The 24,057-nt window shown below is 25.6% G+C and overlaps 1 protein-coding gene across 1 annotated transcript; it reads right to left on the reverse strand.

Annotated features, from left to right (window-relative positions):
* Positions 1 to 1,332: 1,332 nt before the first annotated feature.
* LOC145835256 (GDP-mannose 4,6 dehydratase-like) lies at positions 1,333 to 15,230 on the reverse strand. The gene is made up of 7 exons (XM_082942828.1): positions 15,143 to 15,230; positions 13,207 to 13,415; positions 11,401 to 11,586; positions 10,790 to 11,012; positions 10,513 to 10,606; positions 6,238 to 6,352; positions 1,333 to 2,000 (listed from the first exon to the last, which is right to left on the reverse strand). The coding sequence occupies exons 1-7, from the start codon at positions 15,192 to 15,194 to the stop codon at positions 1,797 to 1,799; spliced, it is 1,083 nt and encodes a 360-aa protein (XP_082798954.1). The 5' UTR covers positions 15,195 to 15,230; the 3' UTR covers positions 1,333 to 1,796.
* Between the last annotated feature and the right edge of the window lie 8,827 nt (positions 15,231 to 24,057).

The raw sequence follows: 24,057 nt of genomic DNA on the forward strand, positions 1-24,057 counted from the left end.
TAAAATCATTATAATACTTGAACTATACTTAACATTTACACTTTTTACACTATACTTTATATTTTTTACATAAACAAGTTTATATAAAGTTAATTTTAATATATTAATAAATAAAAAATTCGTTATTCGTTATACTAATACTTTCGTTTAAATCTTGCTTATATAAATTCAAACAAAAAAATATTAGACCAAAAAGTTTATACAAATATTCACTAAAAATTGAACTAAACAAATTATTAAGTATAAAATTCAGCAGTATTGTTATGGCTTGCTATAATAAACTAAAAAAATTGCGTAAAAAATTTCATGCAATTGATATATAATTTAATTACTTACCAAAGTCTGTTTAACTAAGTAATTTCTAAGCATATTTCAGTGCAATCTAAAAGAGTAACTGCTTAAGCCAAACATTTATTAATTTAATTAAATAAATAGTTTTTTGAACGGCACACTCACTAAGTTTATATTGAAATTTATAAGTAGACTATGTTTTGTAGCGATTTTCAATGTTTATTTTTTTATTGAATTTATAAATATTCATTTAAAAAATTTAGTTTTATGAGCGTTTTGTATATTGCAAACAATCAATTTTCACAAAACAAAAATTATAGTCTAAAATGAATATTTATGCCTCCCCTGCTATTAAATCTTTCGTAAAAATTAGTTACTTAATGCACAACTGACAGTATAAGAATATGCTTCAAAGATAACAAAATACTTAACTTTGAAAAAGTGTATCAAATTTAAATCACTCAATAAAAGATAAGCTTTTCTTTCATGAATAGTGAGTAAACATGCTTGTCAATATTTGTCCAGCAGCTTTTAGCAACTCCTGTTATTTGAGTTGAACGGTTTTGAGAATTTAAAAAAAAATATTTAAGTAGATACAGAGTAGAAACTTTGACGTAAAATTTGGCTTCAAACCCACAAAACATTATATTTTTGTAATATTGAGTGATGAACTTTGATTTATCTAAAGTATAACAACCTTATTTTGAAAAGAAACACAAGTCTGATATTTACAAAAAATAAGTCAAAATAACCGGACTTTGGTAAAAACAATTTAAACTAGCCTGAAATTTTTAGAATTTTCTAGCTAAGTGATTCACATTATAGTAACAAATATACCTTATGAACTTTTTACTGTAATAGTCATACTGTTTTATAATTATTATAAATAGTATAATTAATAATAGTATAATTGATACAAGTATAATTAGTATAATTGATACAAGTAGTAGTGATAATTTGAATCGAATAATGAACAAAACAAAACATCACTTTTTTAAAAACTGATTGGTTTATTAATACAACGATAACAATATATAAAGAAGTTAAAAGCCTATTTAAATAAAAATATTAGTTTGATAAATTAATAAGTTAAAAAGTGGTTTTGTTAAACTATTAGTGCAAATATGTAACATAAAAAATAGTGCTCGTAATGTACTATAAAGTTTGAAAACCGAGTAGCTTCTCCGTCGCTTAAAATTTGCATGCATAGAACAAAAACAACAATATACAAACAAAAGGCTTTCCGAAAAAAACGCAGCTTCAAAGACAAATCTCTCTATAAAAATTCACTGTACAACGTATATAAATAAAATGACATAAAATTTAACTTTCTGCAATCTTGCAACAAAAAACACAGCTATAGAATATTTTCTGTTGAAGAAGTATGGTAATTATAACTTTTGAAGATAAAAAAAAGTTGAAGAAAATTTACACTGTATTATGGAACGTACTAGTATTGCTACGTACAAAAATAAAACGTTATATGTTGAATAAAATTGAAGAATTCAAGCTTTGGGGTTGCTTCGCATCAGTTTGATGTCGGAATCCACCATTTCCCTGACCAGCTGGTCAAACTTCACCTTGGCTTTCCATCCGAGTGACTTGTGCGCTTTCGAGCTATCGCCTAGCAACAGATCCACTTCGGTGGGTCGGTAGAACTTCTCGCTGATTACGATTCGGCGCAATCCGCTTTCAGCGTCGTAACCGACCTGAGAATAAAAATTATATAAAAGTAAATTACAAATTAATAAACATAAAATAAATTTAAACAAAGTTATGTGCTAAAAAACTTTTACAATTTCTCAGTTAAAACTTTAGGTGCAAAATTTTTACATAAATAAAAGTATTACACACTTTTTCGTTAAACTGTTCATACTTATAAACAGTATATAAAGATTCAGTTAGTTATTCTAAAAAAACTTATATATTTTTTTTTGTAATAAACATTATTTGATATGAAAAAAATTCTAAGCAGCTGTCAGCAACATTTAAAAACAGTTAGTTTTATTTTAAATAATTATTCATAAACGTAAACAAGTGTTCATGTTTTTTATTCGGTTATTAAAATGTTCAAAAAATGTTGCTTGTTTAGTATTTATTAGTTTGGAGTGCTTGTTGATTGAATAACTTTATCTGAATGCTTATATTTTTTGTTTATCTTAATATTTTTAGTTTTTGAACTAGTTGAAAATTTGATTATAATCTTTCATATTTTATGTACAAAGTTTTAAAATAATACGTGTTAAAAAAAAAAAATTACTTGTTAAATACATGTACAACAAGATATGAAAAACCTATATGATAAAATTATCAAATCAAAATGATTCAGGTTTGAAGAAGTCTGAATAAAGTGAAAACATTGTCTTATAGAAGTATTTAATTATTATATTTCCAAAAAAAGAAAATTACTTCGAATAAAATACTTTAAAAAGTTAAAACTTCAATATATTTTAAACCAACCTTAAGAAAAAGTTTAAATCAAAAATTAAAAAAATAATAAGTATTGATAAAAGATATAATCAGTTACTGCTTGTTTGTTTTAAAGAAGTCTAAAAGAAACATTTTAAAGTTTAAGGAAATTTGTAAAACAAAATTGCTCTATACACGTTTAAAATTTTTTGGTCATTTTCTAGTTCTAACTAGAAGGAAACAAGCATGAATCAAATCGGAAATAAAGTAAAACAAAACAAAAGAAAAACGATAATTATAATTAAACCAGGTATAACCCACACACTAAGAATTTTTGACTAGTTATGTATATTTTCCTTTTAATAGTTTATAAAAACTTATGTAAACGGTAATTGTAATGTAATTTTTAATTATTTTATATAACTGATAGATATATATCTAATTATTTAAGTTTTATTGTACATTTAGTTGTTTTAACACTAATTTTTAGTTAATTTGCACAGCTTTTATTTGAAAATGACTAATGAAAAGTCGAAACAGTGTCAAAATTATTTAATAAACTATAAATCTACAATGTGTATCTCTCTAAATTGGTATTTAAAAGTTTCAACATCCCCTTCTGTATTTTCAAAACGATAATTCTCATTTTTAGGTAACCAGGGTTGCCGAATGTTTTAAATTTTAATCTCCAGATTTTAAAAGTACACAATTTTGGGTCTACTTTAGTTTTAAGTTAAGTTTAAAGAGTATTCAAGACCACTGATAGAAAGAGTCAAAGAACATCTAAAAGGTAAAATAGCTGTATCTGACCACATTAGTAATTGTAACATTTGTAAAGATGTAAGAATAACTGATAAAAAGTTTGATACTTTAAAAGAATGCAGAAACAAATTTGAGACCATGATTAGCGAAGCGATTTTAATTAAACGTCATAATCCAATTTTGAACAAACAACTAAAAAAACGGTGTTAAATAGAATAAAAAAATTGAAAAGAAACTGTAAAGCTACTTCAAATGTGTTGTTTATTAAAAACAAGTTTTCATGGTGATAAAAAAATTTATTTATACGGTAGATTTTTTGAGTCAAATCAAAGCTTTTCTACTTAACATGTAAAAATTGTTTAAAATTCCAGGTTTTTCCAGGTTGCCAAGTTTTTTGGTAGCCCTGTGTAACGTACTCTTTTGTTTTTGCATAGAAAAAAAGATACATTTTGAATAGATATTGTTCCTTTAGATACACATATAGAATAAGTGTTCACGCGTGTAAAGCCACGCCTGAAATCTTATTCTTTGTCGTAACAAAAGAAACTTAAATAAAATAAAATACGTAGGCAATTTTTTTAACGGTTGACGAACTCTGGATTAAAATACTTGCTACAGAAATAAAATCATATGAAATTGAATAGCTATCGACTTGAGCTTTTCTTAGAGATATTTATTTTTATTTTTTAAGCCTTTTTATAAAGGTTTTAAATGTATGAATAGAAATAAAAAAGTATTGTTTAAAAAGAAAATTCATTTTCTTAATACGGACACGTAAGCTAAATATTGCGCGTGAAAAACTAATTATGAAAGTTTTTTCGTCATGAATGCATGATTTTTTATAAAAATTTACTAATCACATTTACTTACATAGTTAAACATAGCATACAGATTACCCATATTGATAAAAGCAACAAAAGTTGAAAAAATCTAATGATGCTGAACTATTTTATGAAAATAGTCTGAAAAATACGCTAAACAGTAAATTTTACAGATCATTAATACTGAAAAATCAAAAACATAAATGCAGGACAAGTATTTATACAACAAAGTTTAGAAATCTATAACAGAACTAATGAGATTAGAGGACCAATGAAGTGTTGAAAATAACCAAAAATTCCAAGTTTAAATATTAAACCAAGTAAAGAGGCTTTAGTTGCTTTGCAAACTAAAAAAATAGTTGTTTGTTACTATTTAAAATCTATTTATCGTTATGTTTATTTCATTTAACAATATTTAAATTCATCGACATACAGGGTAGCTGTCTTTACATCAATTTAAATTACTTATACTTAGCTAACTAATTATCATATGTGTTTACTCTAGACTTATTTAAATTGAAGTTAATTTGGTTTAAGAAAGTAAAGTTAAATCTATAAAATTATACTGCTGATTAATAAAACAGCCAAGTACTTCAAATAAGTTAAAATTAAATTTGAGCAAGTTAAAAAAATCAAACAATATAAATAAAAAGCAATTACTAAATTAAATTTTGTAGATTAAAAAAATCACATCGTAATAAATTAATATGGTTCTAGGTATTTAATTATAGATAATTTTGTTTTCACTGTTTTCTTAACTTTCGGTTTAATTTCTCAAAATCTTCCATTTATCTAATTACTTAATTTTAATTACCAGCAATTAACAATGTATGCTTTGAATTAAGTAAAACTAGAAGTTTTGACTAAAATTAGTTTAACAAAATGTGATTTTTATATCTATACAAATTAACTTAAAAAGAATTTTTTGTGTACACAATTTATTTTAATTTTGCTTATTGAAAAATATTTACTTTTTAATATCATAAACTGAAATTTTTTTGGTTGATAATAAATTTCAAAAACTTTTGCAAAAAAAGCTGACATTGTAATTTTCTCATAAATATTTGAGAATTAAGTTAATTTAGTTTTATATTTCACAGCAATATTAACTAGTGCCTACATCAAAATTTAGAAAGAAAAAACACATATATATATTCGGTGTATAGAATAAAATTTCAAAAACTATATAGATATTTTGAATATAAATAATTCAACTTTAAGTATAAGAATAAACTAATATCTGTTTTTATTAGACCAACTTAATTGAGTTTAAAAAAGTCTTAATTGTTTAAATGACTACAATAACTTTATACAGGATTGACCAAAAATTTTTGGCAAAATTTTCTCTAGGTTTTCAAAAATTGTTCCACGTTTTTAAAAGTACACATTTTTGGATCTATTTTTAGTTTGAAGTGAAGTTTAAGGTAAGAAACTGTGTTAAATAGTATAAAAACATTCAAAAGATACTCTAAAGCTACTTGAAATTTGTTTTTAATTAAAACAATTTTTGATGATGACAAAAATTTTTTATTTATATGATAGATTTTTTGATTCAAATCAAAATTTTACTAATTAACATGTTAAAATTGTTTAAAATTCCAGGTTTTTAGCCTAAAATGTCAAATTCCAGGTTTTTCCAGGTTTAAAGATTTTTTATCAACCCTTTATATACATAAAGAATATATAAGACATAGCAAATTGAAAAAAAAAATTAAATATATTTTTCAGTTTAATACAGTATTTGTTGAATAACAATTAGTTTATTATGATTCGTAAAAAAATAACTTTTTAAATTGAACAAACAGCTTTCTAATGAAGCTAGAATAGAAAAATACTGTTATGTTTATGTGCTAAAGTGCTGTATATCTTTTTAGAACACAACGGATACTTTCTAAACTTTCTCAAGTATATACATATGTGTTATAAAATATAAATATATTTTAACACAACAAACTTCGTCGACGCCTTTGCCTTCCCACCTAATTGTGACGTTGATGTGAGCGAAAGCTTTTTCGACAAATTCTCTAACACTGTGCGTTTCATTTGTCGCCAGCACGTAATCAGATGGCCTGTTCAACACAATAGTTTTAACTTTAAAAGAATAAGAAATAATTTGTATTGTATTCTTTTTGAGAGAAAGTAATAAAGCGTATGTGAAAAACTATTATAAAATGACTTCATTTAACTTTTTGATGTTAAATTAAGCTGTATCACATATATTTTTAAATAAACTAAAAAATGGGCAAATAGTTATTGTATCTGAATAAGAACAACTTTTTAGTTTTTAATATAATACCATTTTATACATTTTCATATGTAAACTGTTTTACTTTAAAGTTTATTGGTAGAATATTTTGAGCTATGTTCAATTTTTATAATCGTAAAATTACACTAAATTATGCTTCAATTTATTTACCCTCTTTAAAACATCAGCATTAACAAAAGACAGGCTTACTAAAGTTCAGTTAAAATTTAAAAAAATATTGAAGCCCTACCTACTTTTCAAAAACTCTAACAAGTAGTTAGTGGTAGTATTTTAAAACTTGAATAATATTGTTTCAGTTCTTAATTTTGTTTGAATCTAAACTTCTACTCTTTTCAGTTAAGGCCATAGGGGGGGTAGGCCATGTTTTTTACAAGTTGATCTTATTTTATAGAGTTTTTACTAAGCTTCAAGTTGATTTTTACCGTTTTTAAAAATTCGAATTAGTTTTTGAGATATGACCGGCCAAAGTCGGGCCGCATAACAGGTTCCTTATGGGGAAGGAAAAACTAAAACGGCGAAAAAAGACTAATGCATTCAAAATCTATCTCCTCCTTCATTTTTTAAGCAATCTTCTTCAAACTTTCACAGTCTATTCTTTATACAATAACAAAAAAACGTTATTTGTGACTTTAAAAAATTTCAAGTAAAAATACCATTTTTTTGAAAAAAAAAATTTTTTTTTGATAAAAAGTAACTTTTTTTTTTTTTTGGTCATAAAATTTTTATTTTTTAAAATTATTAAAATTCACAAATAACGTTTTTTTCTCATAATGTAAGGAACATTTCCTGAAAATTTGAAGAAGATTGCTTGAAAAATGAAGGAGAAGATAGATTTTAAAGCCCGTTTTTAAAAACTCGAGAAAAACGGCTTTAAAGTTACCCTTTATAAAGACAACCCTTTATATAACCGGTCATAAAAAAAAAGTTACTTAATATTTTTAAAATCTAAAAAAATCATCTGAAAGATTATGAAATTTACTATAATATAAGTCTATATGTTATTTTTGGTCAAAATGGTGCTTTTTCACTAAGTTTTGGAAACATATTCATTGAACAACACCAATATTGCTCAAGAGTTTTGCTTTCAAACTGCATTTTGATAAAACGGTTCATGCATAATTCAATAAGTTCATCTTTAAACGGTTCATCATCGGACATGAGATTCAAATTAAAAGAATATGGATTTTTTATCCATTCTTCAGAAATTTCCAGTTCTCCTATTTTAAAATATCCGTCAAAAGACTTGGATAGTATTTCCAAATGGTTCATAATTTCTTGACGCACACTTGGAACGAAACACTCATCTTCATCAGTCACTTCGTCGAGTAATGGAAAGTTTGATAAATTTCCTCTTTCAACTCGTCGACACCAGAGATTTAACTTTTTTTTTAAAACATTTATTATTTCACGACATTTTAAAATATTTATATTTCTCCCTTGCATGGAAACACTCATGTCATTCAAGCGGCTGAAAATGTCACTTAAGTAAGCTAGTATTTGAATAAACTCTTTTGACTCCATTTCTTTGAAATGGTCATAGTCACGTTCCTTAAGAAAAGCTTTTACTTCTTTCCTCAATTCAAGAAAGCGCGTTAAAGCTCTTCCACGTGATAGCTAGCGGACCTCCGTATGGAAAAGTAAAACTGAATGTTCACTACCATAATCTTGACACAAGGACTTAAAAAGACGGTGATTAAGAGCACGACCTCTAATCCAGTTGATTGTCCTCACACAAATATCAAGGACATTTTTAAATTTCGAGGGCAATGTTTTTGATGCCAAGGCATGTCGATGAAGAAAACAGTGAGTACTCTGCAAGTGCGGAATATCCTGTTTTAACAAAGCAAAAAACCAGATTTATTTCCCAACATAGCAGGGGCACCGTCAGTACATACAGAACATAACTTGCATGTCTAAGTCATGTTTTGCAAAAAATTCTTGACACATCGAAAGATGTCTTTTGCTTTTGTAGTTCTTTTCAGATCTTCACAAAATAAGAAATCTTCTTTTATCGAACCATCATGCACATATCTCACTAGTACAATCAATTGACTGCAATTTTCAACATCGGTTGATTCGTCCAACTGGAGAGAGATTTTTAAAGAACTAGCTTTGATTTCAGCAATGACTTGATCCAAAACATCCGAACTTAAATCTTTAATTCGACTTTGAATAATATTATTAGATAGCGGCACTAACTCAAGCTTTTTTGAAGCTTCTTTTCCGTATTAATAAAATTAATTTATTCAGAAAATTAGCGCCAACTACTTTTATAACAAAATGTACTTTTTAACTTTATAAACTTTATCAGAGAGTGAAAATCTCCTTATTAGTCATACAAAAAATAAAAACCATCTCGCACCCCCTGGAATGTTGCCTCGCACCCCCAAGGGGTGCGAGCACCCCTGGTTTAGATAGTTGCCTGCAACTAGGAGGGTTGCCAATTGTTTTTGGCAAGTTTTTCCAGGCTTTAAAATTTCTACAAGGTTTTTAAAATTACACACTTTAGGGTCTATTTTCAGTTTAAAATTAAGTTTAAGGTAAAAAAAATGTATTAAATAGTATAATAACATTGAAAAGATATCTTTAAGCTTCTGTAATATGTTTTTTAATAAAAAAACTTTTGATGACTACAAATTTTTTTATTTACATAATAGATTTTTTGTGTCAAATCTAAATTTTACTACTTAACGTGTAAAAGTTGTTTAGAATTCCGGGTGTTTCAGGTTTTTTTTAAACCTAAATTGTCATATTCCAGGGTTCCAGATTTTTTGGCAACCCTGAACTAGCGTGTCTAATAAATTCTATAAGCATAAGCGGAGCCTAGAAGACTTAAGGTTATTTCAGTTACCTAATAACAAACGTTTTAGTCAACGTTGAAATCAGTGAAATTAGTCAACGTTTTTGAATTGAGTAATGCGTAGGTTACAAAACAAAACGTAGAAATAAAACGTAGAAAATTTTGAGTTGGGTACAAAAACTAAACAGTTTTACTTAGATTGTTGTAAAAAACTAATTGTAAGTTGTTATTGAAATGTCTTGGTTCTTCAATAAAAAAAAATTAAAAATACTATTATCAAAATGTTTACAACAGGTTTACTTTAGTTCTGGTTTAGCATTAGCTAAATTATATAAACAAAAGACCAAAAAAAACTCAAAGCATGGCCATCAAAAAAATAACTATAGTAAGATTTTTATCTTAATAAAATGTTTAATTCACTCAAAAGTATTTTTTACTACCGTAAAACTTTTGAAATAAAAAGCTCCTCCCAAATCTCTACAAACTAATAATTTATTTTTGCTCACTAGCTGTATCATGTAAAAGTATTTTATTACGTTATACAAAATTTTTAATACTTTATGTTTTGCATTGCTTTTTATAATTTAATCTGTGTAAAAAATAATTTAAACAACAACATTGAAATCAAAATAAGATAAAATTCATGGCTATATTTTAAAATCTAGTTTACTACAAATTTTTTACCAAGCCTTATATTTTTTCAATACAAGTTTAGACTTCTTAAAATACACAAATACGATATACCACAGATGTTTTTGTGTCAAAACTTTATTCCGACTAAAGGCGTTTCAATGCTCTCAAATAAATTTAAGAACAGATATACGGAGTCTCAAAAAATAAATAAATAGGATATATTTATAATATAAAAAACAACTAATTTTCAATTCGTTTACTTAGTTTCAATGCTACTGCATCTCTTCTAAATAGGATATAGATATTTTGACTAACTTTATTACACTATTAAAATTTAAAATACATCTTTAAATAATTAATTTTCACATTAGTTTAGCTAAATAGTATGTCATAACTAAGCGTTAAAAACCGAATAGAAGTCTCTATTAACATAAACTTAAAGTAAACTTGCTTAAAAAAGCAATCAGTATAACATTAGGATGATTTCAATTTTTTTAGGATTAAATTTTAAAAAATATTTAGTAACAAACTCATCCTGTTGCATCATCATCCACATTCCTTTCACGTAATCTTTCGCGTGTCCCCAATCACGCTTTGAATCCAAGTTTCCCAGTGTGACGTACTCTGTAAACACATTCAACGCTAAATAAGTTATTTTAAAGCATTGTTTAAAAGTTAGAAAACAAAAACTTTTTTTTTTCTCATCAAAATTAAAAAGAACATTAAATAAGTTAATCATCAAGAAAATAAAAAGCATATTTACAACTAAACATAAAAAACCTCAATTTATAAAAAAAATCGAAATACCTTGAAGGCCGAGGTGTATCTTGGCAACGCTCCTGGTGATCTTGCGGGTGACAAAGGTGTTTCCCCTCCTCGGAGACTCGTGGTTGAAGAGGATCCCGTTGGATGCGTGCATGCCGTACGCCTCCCGGTAGTTGACAACTATCCAGTAGGCGTACACTTTGGCGCAAGCGTACGGCGATCGGGGGTAGAACGGGGTCAGTTCGCTCTGAGGCACTTCTTGAACCTGAGTTGTTTTAATAAATTTTATTGAAATTAGTTTGTGTTCTTTATTTATGCAAGCTGTCACAACAAGTAATTTTAACTTATTTTAGATTAACTTTTAGCTTACTTAAAAGTATAACTAATCACCAGTTGCATGAACATGGTTTGAAAATTGTTTTATAATTTTAAATTAAAATATATATATATATTCAGTAAGTTATTTTATTACTAAAAAATTAAGTATATAACAATATAATAATAAGTTATTGAATGATGACTAATTGTTTAACATTAGAGAAATACAAACAAAGCCAATGAGTCATAATGGTTAGTCCTTTAACACCTCTTATCATACAAAAACTTCAATGTACTTCCAAAACAAGCATAAATAAATAAAGTTCTAAACCAACTTTGCCATACATTTCGCTGGTGGAAGCCTGGTAGAACCTGACTTTTTTGTGCAGGTTGCAGGTGATGATGGCGTCAAGCAGCCTCAGCACTCCCACACCGTCAACGTCAGCAGTGTATTCCGCCTGGTCGAACGACACTTTCACGTGGGACATCGCGCCCAGGTTGTACACTTCGTTCGGTTGAACCTGTCATGTGCTTTTGTTTGCTTTTTTTGTTAACATTTTTGTTTGATACTAAAGTTAGTTGTTAATATATTTTGATTAAGTTAAAAAAGTTAAAAGATCTTTGCTTATCATAGAGTTGGTTGGATAAAACAAAAAAGTTTAAGTATTATATACGGAACACTTGAGATAACCCTTATTATATTACATCTGCCAAGAAATATATTAATAGTTGACAATGATTTTCAAATGATTATTGTTTTAAACTTAGTGTCATATTCGAATTTACAAAATTTGAATTGCAAAAAAAAAAAGAATTACAAATGCAGCAGTAAGGAAAAACTGAAAACAAACTTAATGAATTTAATTTGCTTAGTTGAATAATGTATAGTTTTCACTTTTTGCATTATACATGTAAGGTCATAATTAAATGTCGATAAAACTACTTTATTGAGTTTTGTATATGATATGAACCCACTAACATATTTTTAATCATGCTTAGTACATCATATGTTTAAAAGTGTGCAAGAATACATTTACGCACTAACTCACAAAATATTTAAAACCTTAATGTACAATTATATAAAGAAAACAATAAGTTTTATCTATATTATTTTTAGTAAAAAACTAATAGGTAACTGTGTTACAATTCGGTATTCTTTGGCAGATTTTAATGAAACCTATCAGCTGTATCAAAGTGTTTTTAAAAATTTTAAATAATTGTGAGGTGAAACTTATTGATATAAAGTTGAGTTTAGTAGGTTTTTATGAAAGAAGCAAACTAAAAGCAAAAACTATTTAATTTTATTTTGTTTTTTCAAGTTTTATCCATTATACTTACACTTTCTTCATCTAATTTTTTTTAATAAAAACCGAATCGTAGTTTTAATATTTTTTGCTTAAAAAACTATTATTATAAGACCTTTTTTTAATGTTATAGTTTTTATTGGATAATAATTTAAAATTTTTGTTAATCATGCAAAAAAACTTTTATTATTAAGTTCAAGGTAGGTCCTTAGGTAAAAAACATTAAAATATATAGATTTTTAATCAAAATTGAAATTAGAAAACTTACCCACAATACTTTTGTTTAGTGACTTTTTTCAAAATTTATCTTATTTTAAAAGTTGAACTTTTTATATTCTACCAAATCAACTTATAAATTAGTACTTTAAGCATTCATAGAAAAATTGGTATCAACTTTTGAAAAATGTATTTAGACTCCAAAAACAAATAACTAAGTGTTTTCAAGCTATAAAAACTACTTAACTTAAGTAATAGATACTTTTACAGTATGTTTTAATGATGCTAAACAGTAATATTAAATCTACTAACTTAGTATATTAAAATCTAGTCTTTTAATTACTTAAAGTCAAACAAATCTAAAAAAATAAATATAATAAAAATATATCTAGCATGTTCAAATAAATATTTGATAACAACTATTAACAAAAAATTATTTTGAAGCATAATCATAGTAGAAAAATTAAACGTTTTTTGTATAACAACAAAAAGATAAACACAACAAAACTGATAATTTAAACTCATTTTACTAATATTACTATCAGTCCAATAAATTTATAAAGCTACAAAAACTAAAACAAACTACATTATGTTAGTTTTATAAACCAAACCATCTCAAACCTTTTGAATTATTTTCACCAGACATGTGCTATCACTAAGATCACCATAGTGCAGGGTCATCTTTCCATGCTTGTGAGTTTTCTGGTCAGCATACAAATGTTCAATTCTTCCGGTGTTCATAGTTGAAGCTCTTCTAATTATTCCATGAACCAAGTAACCCTTTTCTACAAGCATCTCAGCCAAGTACGATCCATCTTGCCCAGTTATTCCTTTAAATTGTAGCAAAAATTTGAAAAAAGTTGAAAATTATTTTATAAAATTAGAGTTGAAACTTATTTGAACATCTTTTTTTGAAATTTGATCTTATTTTATATAGTTTTTACTAAGCTACAAGATGCTTTTTACAGATTTTAGAAATTCAAAATAATTTTTGAGATATAGCCGGTCAAAGTTAGAGGCAACAATAGGATCCTTATGGGAGCCACAAACTAAAACAGCAAATAACTAAAAATCTATCTCCTCCTATGTTTTTTGAGATAACTACCTAAAACTTTTAGGAAGTGTTCATTGATATATTTAGAAAATTCTGTCGGAAAGAATTTAAAAAAATTAAAGTTTAATATAAAAAATAAACAAAAAACAGTCTTTTTTTTGTTATAAAATTTTTATTTTTAAAATTTTTCAAATTTTGTTTCGACAGAATTTTCTAAACATTGCAAGGAACATTTCCTGAAAAATTGAGGTAGTTATCTCAAAAAACGTAGGAGAAGATAGATTTTTAGTGAAACAGTCTATTTTTGGCGTTTTAGTTTGCGCCTCCCATAAGAAATTTTATTTTTGGTGAATTTTCATTAGTAATATCAATTTCTTTTTTAACCTTGAGTATCCTCTGATATTTAAACATTTAATACATACAATTTTATGTTTTTAATGAAGGAAGTATACTTTAAAACAAATTTACAGTTTAACTTAAGGGCTAGGGGAGGTAAACACCCTTTTTTGGTTTTAGATCTTATTTTATATAGTTTTTACTAAGCTACAAGTTGCTTTTCACAGATTTAAAAGATTCAAAATAGTTTTTAAGATATAGCCGGTCAAAGTCAGAGGCAACAATAGGTTCCTTATGGAAGGCGCAAACTAAAACGACAAAAATAGACTATTTCACTAAAAATCTATCTTCTCCTACGTTTTTTGAGATAACTACCTCAAATTTTCAGGAAATGTTCCTTGATATATTTAGAAAATTCTGTCTGAACAGAAATTAAAAAAATAAAATTTTATACAAAAAATATTCAAAAAAAAGAGTTTTTTTAGTCTTTTTGTTATAAAATTTTTATTTTTTATTTTTTTAAATTCTGTTCCGACAGAATTTTTAAATATTGCAAGGAACATTTCCTGAAAATTTGAGGTAGTTATCTCAAAAAACGTAGGAGGAGATAGATTTTTAGTGATTTCTAGTTATTTGCTGTTTTAGTTTGCGCCTCCCATAAGGATCCTATTGTTGCCTCCAACTTTGACCCGCTATATCTCAAAAATTATTTTGAATTTTTAAAATCTGTAAAAAGCAACTTGTAGCTTAGTAAAAACTATATAAAATAAGATCAAAAACCAAAAAAGGGTGTTTACCCCCCTATGCCCTTAATATATATCTTTTTTTTAACATTTTTAATAAAATATATATTAAGTTTTTATATTGAAAAAAAAAAAAATAAATAAATAAATTTCATAAACATTATTTAATATTTTATAAACAAAAAAAAAGTTTTATAACTAGTGATTTTTTATTTGAATAAAACTTTCTTTAAAACTTCATAAAAAATTATCTGTAAATGGTTATAGTGTTAGCATAAGTCATTATAAAAACATCTTGCAAAAAAATAGTTAAAACCAAAGCCTAAGCAGAATTAAAAATAATTGAATAATAAGTACATAAACTAAACCAGAAGTGGATATTGTGTAAATATATGTATTCAAGTATAACTAAATAATGAAAAACCTGTAATTAGAGCAACTTTAGCATCAACTTCCATATTTCTGTTTTGATCCATTTTATTGTGGTAGCTTAGTTTTTTCAAATACTTATATTTTCTAGAATTTGTTAAATTTGTAGACATGAAAAAATTTACCCAATATAGTATTTGAGACTAAAAATTATATAGTGATAATCTTAATTCTACATGGAGGGGACTAACAGAGAGGATAAATCTAGATAACGTAAGCAACTTTACAACTTTAGTTTATAATTATACGTTGTTTAATACATAAAAAATATCTACAAATAACAACAGCTTGAACAGTACTAAATTAATCAAAAACAATTAAGAGTTTAAAAATTATTTTTTTAATACTTAAAATTATTTAATGAAGAAAATATTATGAAAAGTTGTGTGGTAAGTAACTGATTAACTTTTTAAACTTCAAATTTTTAAGTTTAAAAAAAGTCTATTAATTTCTATTATAGAATCTTCTATGTAGAATTTCAATAACAAAAACTACTAAACTAACTCTGTACAAAGTGAACTTTGTTAATGACTGTTCTAATTAATAGTATGTTTACCCATGCATAGAGCTTATGTGCTTGATTTTTTTAAACAAATACTTGTCTTCTATTATGTGAAGTACTTTTTTAACACTAACATTTATTGTGCTAAACTAAGTAACTTATGATATATCAAATCAAATTTGGTGAGTTCAACAGGTTAAAAAAGAGGGTAAAATAAGACTACATAACTATACATTTACCTCTTCTTTCAATTTTTAAAGTAAGTTTATTAGCAATATAAAAATCATTCTACTAAAGAACTATTTAAGTTTCTTTATTATCTTTTAATTTTAATAACTTTAAAAGTTTAACCTAGAAATATGATAACTAACTAATGAATATTTTCTTAAAATTTGAGACATCTAGTTCTATAATAAAGAATAATTTATAATCCTTGTATTGTAAACTTTTTTCATAACCGACTGTATTTTAAATATTATTAATTTTTTTTATTTTCTATAGAAAGTGACTTATAGTTTATATGTTAAGCTTTTTTGTATCTGTGTCAACTACTGGGCTTTGATCTTGCAAAGTTCAACCCAGAAAGTTTTCAAAACTACCATTAGGCCACACTTAGTAGGCAATGACAATTTTTTCTAAAAAGACTTAATTATTAAGCTGCAGGTAAAGTTATACTCAACTAACTTGCTTGCTTGAACTTTTAAATTATTTGACTTTTGTTTTAATCTGAAAATAAACAAAGCATAAAATTTTCTATTTAATCATAGCTTAAAAATATAAATGTATAATCTTGTATAGAAGATAAATAGTATGAGGGTCAATATCACATTTATATTTGTTTGATTAGTGTTTATTTTTTAATTTTTCATTATATCAGTGTTACTAGGATAACTAGTTAATACTTCTTGTTTTTTATTTTTGTTTATATTATTTTGTTGTTACTAAGAACAATTTGTTGAAAGTTTTAAAGTTGAAAGTCGAAAGTCTGCAAAAAACGGGGAATTCCGGAACATGTACAATCGGACCCGTGAGCAAAATGGTCGTTTTCTAAATTGGAGTTTGATAAGAGATTATGTTCTAAAAAATAACGAAAACGTTATAAATACTTAATTTTTTCTTACAAAATTTTAAGGTGGTGCAGTTGCGGCAATGCAACACCCCACGCGACGCCCCTGGTATGTCCTATCAAAAATTGTATCTTACTTAATTAAACCGAATTGAAATAAGATTATAATGTAGTTTAAAGTTTAAAAATATATAATGACGTAATAATCGAATGTAAAAACTAACTAAATGCCTATACTCTAGAACTTTGCTGTACAGTAACCTCTCGCTTATTTACGCACATTGTGTCCACAGAAAAGTGCGTAAAGATACGAGAGATCGTAAAGATACGAGAGGTACCAAATATACTTACTATAATGGCTGTTTTTTGATATTAGTTCTAGTTAAAAGCAGACTGGGGACTTTCCTACTTTTAACAATTTGTTTACGTTATTTATAAATATAAAACAAAAGATAACACTAAAAATATATTAAAAAAAACGGAATTAATTTTATAAAGAATAATATTACTTGTAGAAAATTTTACTAATTTTGATTATAAGTAGATTATAACTTTATCTTAATTTATATGTGACTTATTTGATACTTATTTATACTCTATTCTAATTAGCAAATTCAATTTATAATTAAGCATTTGTTTACAGTTAAGAAATGGTGCGGTGTCTATAACAAAATTTGTTTCTATGGCCTTTTAAAAAAACATGCAGTTGGTGCTGAAATGGTTTTCTTCTTTTGAAAAAAATATATAAAATAGAAGAACTTAAACTAAAAAAAAACCGTCAAATAAAAATTAGTGATATGCTTAATAAAAAAAAAATTGAAATTTGTGTTAAGTGTAAGCTCTATATTTATTAAGTATCACTGCTACTTTTTGCTTTAATTTTACCAATATTTACCAATATCAATATTTTTATACTATTTAACACAGTTTTTTACCTTTAAGTTAACTCTAAACTATAAATAGACCCAAACACGTGTACTTATAAAAACCTCGAAGACATTTTGAAAATCTGGAAAAAAAATTTGAAAAAACGAGTGGCAACCCTGCAAAAAATGATAATGTAGTTTTAAGGGTGTAATAATTAGAAAAAAAAAATTGAAGTTTAATAAAATTGCATCAAAAGTTTTTAAACATCGTTTTTTTTTTTTTTTGAAAGTCTGCTGTCAAAGTGCTACACTTTCAAAATGGATATATTAAAATGTAATCTTTGGAGCAGAACCAATATGTTTGCAAATTTTGCTTTTATTGTTTATATACGTAATATCTTACAGGATTTTAGATAAAAATTTTAAAACTTTAATTATGCTATTTGTTATATACACAATAATATCGTATAAATGCTGTTATGATACCTATATTACATTAGCATAAAACTATTGTTTCATAAATAAATAGTTGATACTTTCTAATGCTTTACATTTGGTTTAATAATACATATCCTTTAAGTCAAATCTTAGCTAAGCTATTTACCAAAAAATTAGAGGTTTCTTCATTTAAAAGACAACTACAAATTTTGATTATTTTCCACATTCTTAAACTTTTTTGTTTTAAGTAACGTTCTTATATCTTGGTTTTAACCTCAATTTTACAAAACTTGTTATTAACTCTTAAAAGCAGGGCTAATTTAAAGTTTTTACGTGTTTTGCTAAAAGTATGTAAAAATCACTGTTTTTAAGTAAAAAGTGTCAAAAATTTAATTCTACAAACTGTCCTACTTTACAACAGTCAATCGTTTGTTGAAGCATTACCAACAAAAAAAAAATTAAACGGGAGAATAAACATATTCCTGATAATAAATTTATTTAAGAAATTAGATAAATCTATTTAGTTATTAGTCGTCGTAACTAGCAACTTTACAGTTTTAATTTCTCCTTTTTCCGCTCTAAACTAAGTTCTTTTTAATTAAATAGTTGAAGAATACATAAGATGTTTTTGTAGGAAAATAAGTTTGGTTTTTATGCTAGCCTAAAAAATTTGTCATTTTTACAATGAAAACAGAGTTTTTTATTACAGCAAAATAATATCCTACTTAAACTTGCAATCGAAACCGAATAAGTACTTTTCTAATTCAAAATTGCCAAGGTTGACACTTTAAAGTTGTTTTAAGGATAATCAACGTGATTTTAAGTTCGGTAAGTTGTGCAATCAAAAGAAATCTTCATGAATATCCCGTGCTATTTTCTTCTAGTGCGAAACAACACTCCTTTTTGAAGTTGGTATAAATACTGTTCTTTATTGCTCAAATATAAAAATAAACTGTACTCCTCGATTGTATTTTATATTTTTTGTGATAAAGACTCGAATAAGGCATGCAATATTTTAAAATATAAGCTAGTACTGATTACAAAAAGTAAGTCAATAAAAATTTAAACAAAATAAAAAGAAAATCTTCAGCGTGTTTTAAACAAAAGTATTATAGATTGAATAACAAAAAATATACATTTGACATCTTCAATGTCTAATTTCTTAATTAAGCATGTTAATAACTAAAATTTATTTTTTAGTATCGAATAATGAAAGAAATTAATGAAATATTTTTTATTGAAAGTTTATACTTGAAAGAGACTCAAGATTTTTTTACTGATTATTAAAAAAATTATAACAAAAGAAAAGAATATTTTCTAAGAATATAAATGACGAGTATTTAAATTCTAGGCTTTATCGAACATAATTTTAAGTGTGAAAGCGAATGCTAAAGTAACATTTTAAAAAATTATTACTATGTCATGAAATAAATTCTTAAAGCAATCTGAAACTAACGGTTTTTTTTTCAGAACTCATAAATAAATAGGAAAACAGTATAATATTGTTTGTTAGTATTACAGTTAATGGTTTTGTTGATTGTAATTTGTGAAAGGTTTATTTGATTTAATCTTGTAAATAATTTGTTTAAGAGTAGACTTAAAAAAAAACAATGATTAAAAATTACTTGTTTCAAATAACATAACTAACATATTATGAAAATTTTACTTGAGTATTATTTAAACTGTAAATTACAAAATCATATGTTAAACATAAATCAATACATAACTAGGAGCAAATTTGTACTTTAATAAGGTTAAATAAATTAATTAGTAAACTAATTTTTACATAGTGATGAATAATTTGTTAAACTTATGCTTACTATAAAACGTTCGATTAAATCAATTGAGCTGGCACTTATTTTGAAGTATAGCTGATTGTTTTCTCATTATAAGTACATTTGGTAGCATGTAAAATAGGTTGTTCAAAAATATTTTGAGGTTCAATACTATTTTTACGTATGTAAACGTTGCCTTTCATAAGTATAAGTTAATTTATTTTTCAATTGTGAAAAATTTAAACTTACTTTTATTCTAATAGTTTAATGTGTTTATTTTGTTTTTATAGAACTTAATAAATTCAAACCTTGTTGAAATCATAGTTCAAGAGAACAAAATTAGTTTTTTTAAACTGCTTAAATGAATTTATAAGCGATTTAAGTGGTAACTTACCGATCAAAGTATTTAAACTTTTTTTTAAATCTAGAATTCAGTTTAAAAACACAAAGATTAAATCGAAAATTATTTTTAAGTATGTAAAAAAAAGAAAAACACTTTTTTATTTATTTATTCATTAGTTTTTGATGCTCACTGCCTTCCAATTAAGCAATTATTATTTGTGTTAAAAATAAAAGAAGTTTTTGTATAAAGTTATCGTTTAATTAGACAATAAACATTTTACTGAATTTTTTTATCGGTAGAAGTAATTGGAGAAAAAATAAAATTGACAACTAAGTTTTGTAAAAAACACTTTTATTACAAAAATTCTAATTTGCTACCTAGAACTATAAACCAAATTAAAAGCAGATTTTTAATCAGATTAAAGGTAAAAAAAAAAATTACAAAGATTTCAAAATGTTCAAAGGAACATTAAGCTTTTTAGTTTTACTAATTTTTTCTCCCTTTATTTTAGCACTGAAGTGCCCAGATAAGTACAAGAAAGCAAATTCAACAGTGCCTACGTACCATAGCGACTTTATAAGAATTGATGCATTACAAAGAGGTCTGTTTTAAATTACAAAAAAAGTAAACTGTTTAAAACAAAAAATGGTTTTAAATTTTCATTTAAATTTTGTTTGAATTTTTTCAAAAGGTTTTCAAGGTTTTAATATCAAACCTATGTTTTGCCCGTTTTTGTTGTGAGCAGCAGTTACAAGCCCTTAAGTAAAGATTTTATAAAGCATATTTGAATTAAAGTATTTTTTAACAGAATATATCAGGCCTCGTACAGAATATCGCTCAAAAGACTCTGCTGTTGTCAGCTACAATCTGAAAAGCAACGTAAAAAGCTTGTGCCACCGCCTACATCGACCTTCCAGGATAAATAATCCTTACAAAAAAATATCTGCTATCAATTACAAGTCCGGTCGGCGTTTCAACTTTCATGGTAAATTTTTATTTAAATGCTATTTCAAGTAAGATGAGTTTCAGGTACCATATGTTGTTTAGAATTATAAAATAACAAGTGTTTTTTTTTTTAATTTTTTAATGAAATAAATTTCATGTTGTATTTATTTAAAAAAGTTATGTTATTGTTTTTTTTTTAGTTTTAATGTGATACTATAAAGGTGCATAAACAGAAAAAAGTAAAACTAGAGTCTTTTATAAATACTTTACGGTCGTTAAAATTAAAGAAAATTTTTTAATATTTGTTTAGATTAGGTCTTCTTGCAGCGGGTAATATCGCCCCTGTATATCCGACTGTGGTTATCTGGGGGCGTTACTTAACAAGGCAGCGAAAAATTAAATGTATATTGAGCTAATAAAAGATTATTATTTATTAAATTTCTGCCTAGGAAATATTTATTAAAATTTATTTCGTAAACCCTGGTTTATATACCTCCGCAGTTATTATTATAATTTATTTTGAAAACTTTAGTGATTAGTTTATATTATATAAATTTTATATATCAACTTGCAGATGCAACTTTTAAAGCGTCTGATCAACAATTAATAGCAAAAAAAAAAATCCAAAAACGCATAAAAACACAAGGGAATTTTTCAATAATGTGACTAGTTTAGACTAGCTATCTAAATTATTGTAGGTATAAAAATTGTATTGTAGATAAAGAAAGTTGCAAAATGGAGCTTATCAAGTACAACGAATCGACGATATTTCATCATGATTTCGATGTGGACAACATAAAGGACAGTCATAAATACGGATTTTTTCTCAACAAAAACTATCCCGCAATAATGACATCTAGCAATTATGTTCGTTCAACGTTCTTTATAAATTAGTAATAAGATTTTTTTAATTTTTACTTTAAAGTAAGATTTTTTAACTCCAGATCATCAGCACAGATTCTTTTTCTGGTAAACTCACCAGGTAACTATTTTCTTCCAGTCTGACACTAACTGTCCGTGGTTTCGATGCGGGTACGAAGAACACAGTTACGAGTCTTGCTTCTTGTTCGACAATTGCACAGTCATGTACGAAACAACAGCGATTTTAGAGCACAACCGACCTAGAAACAAAACCTTCTCAGTGACATAAACTTGAAGGTTGGCGATTTTCAATCAATAACAGAAGTAACTAATAAAAATGAATAAAGATAGTTTGTAATCAAATTGAAAACTTATAGAAAATCTCTGAAACCTTTTTTCTGATTTTGCAAGCGAATTTGTTATGACATATAATAAATTCCTGAAATAAACAATCAAGTTTAAGTTTATAATTTTAAGAATTAATTTCTAACACAATCAAAAAATGCTTTTATTTACATTTAATCTAAGAAAAAACTCAATTCAAGCCGGATAATTAAATTTATTTGTTTTTACTGCTCTTGCTACAGAAAAACGGTAAAAACTAATGACGATAAGCATAATATTGTTTGTATTTTTCAACTGTATCTAAACCTAGTTAGCTTTATTAAGTTGAAATAAGTAAAGAAACGAAAATATTAGGTGAGTTTTGAGAACGGAAATGTCACAGTGCGTAGGTTTAGTATCTCAATGGGAATTCGTGAAGACAACCCGGTAGAACCTTTCAATGTGTGTGCGAAGGTTTTAAAGCTTTTAGTTGTTTAACTAAACATTTAAGTTATTCAAATAGAACAAATGAATACATACCAAAACAAAACTGTATGAGTTTTTAAGATAGATTGCCAATTAAAAAAATTAAGATTTACAGTACGTAAGATTAAGATTTAAACTGTTTTGTTATGCTTTGATGCTTTTTTGAAAACTATAATTAAATTTAACAAAACTTAACTTTTATTTTCTTAAAAACTCAAGCTATTAAATTTTACGGTTCTATTTTAAATGATAATTAATCTTCATTAGCTTCAAAATTGTTTATTCTACCAAAATCTTACGTAACTTACAACTTTGATAATTATAAAAAAAAAAGTTATTTGTTTGTAATGAAATTAAAAGTCATAATTGCTTTCAAAGCCATAAAACGCATTTTTTATATCTACAAATAAATTCTTACCTAGAATTGCTGTGAACTAGTGAAAAAAATCATTTAATAAAAACAATATTTTAGAACTAAGCAAAATTAATAATATTTTAAGTTTACCATAAGTGTTTAGTTTATAAATTATATCAAAAATTGCTTAGCTTTAAAGTGTTAACTTAGTATTTTAAAAATTTAAAAATATGTTGCACAAATTACTAAGTATTTTTATATTTTCAGTGCCGACGATTCTACTTTTTACAATGAAAATGTTCGAGCTTATAACCAGAGATTGGATCCTGACAATAAGCTTGTACATTCCAGCTTTATTCGGGTAAGTTTTTACATTGACCTTTTTAACAAAATTTGTTCACATACGCAATACTAAAATTATAAGTATAAAATGCCGTTTAAACTGTTTATAGCTAACAGCTTTTTCAAATTTAAAAACGCTAACAAGTATTTATTTTGATGATTTGTGTAGAACAATGATAAGTTTCTAAAGAGGTTTTATTGCTCTTTATCTAATGCCACACACTATTTAAAGTATTCAAAGACTAAAACATTGATAAAGTGCCGAACTTTTTCTTAAGGTTGCAAAAATAATAGCATGTTTAAAAACCGTAAAGTTATTAAGCAAAATAATAACAAAGCAAAAAAAATGTCTCTAGAAATTTTATGTTTTAGTTCGACATATTAGTACAAATAGTTTTTTTTTATTTTAAGTATAGTTTTATTATTAGTACTTTTTATATTTATATTTATATAATTTATACAACACTGCTTATATTTTATATGCTTACGAATGCTAATGACTCTTTATTTAGTTTTTTTTTAATTAAATTATAACAACGCTAAAACGTTTAACTTGATAAGTCTCTTTATAAAAATAATTAGGCTTTTATTTACTTTATTTATTTTA

This window comes from Thalia democratica, chromosome 4 (genome assembly GCF_965202585.1).
Source record: "Thalia democratica chromosome 4, ktThaDemo2.hap1.1, whole genome shotgun sequence".
Classification (NCBI taxonomy): Eukaryota; Metazoa; Chordata; class Thaliacea; order Salpida; family Salpidae; genus Thalia; species Thalia democratica.

What these genes read in the sequence shown, in the direction of transcription:
- LOC145835256 (XM_082942828.1), bottom strand. Translation starts at nt 15,194, where the DNA reads ATGGATCAAAACAGAAATATGGAAGTTGATGCTAAAGTTGCTCTAATT. An exon ending in TGGTGAAAATAATTCAAAAG is followed by an intron (nt 11,587 to 13,206) that starts GTTTGAGATGGT and finishes AGCACATGACAG; the next exon opens with GTTCAACCGAACGAAGTGTA. An exon ending in GATACACCTCGGCCTTCAAG is followed by an intron (nt 10,607 to 10,789) that starts GTATTTCGATTT and finishes ATGTGTTTACAG; the next exon opens with AGTACGTCACACTGGGAAAC.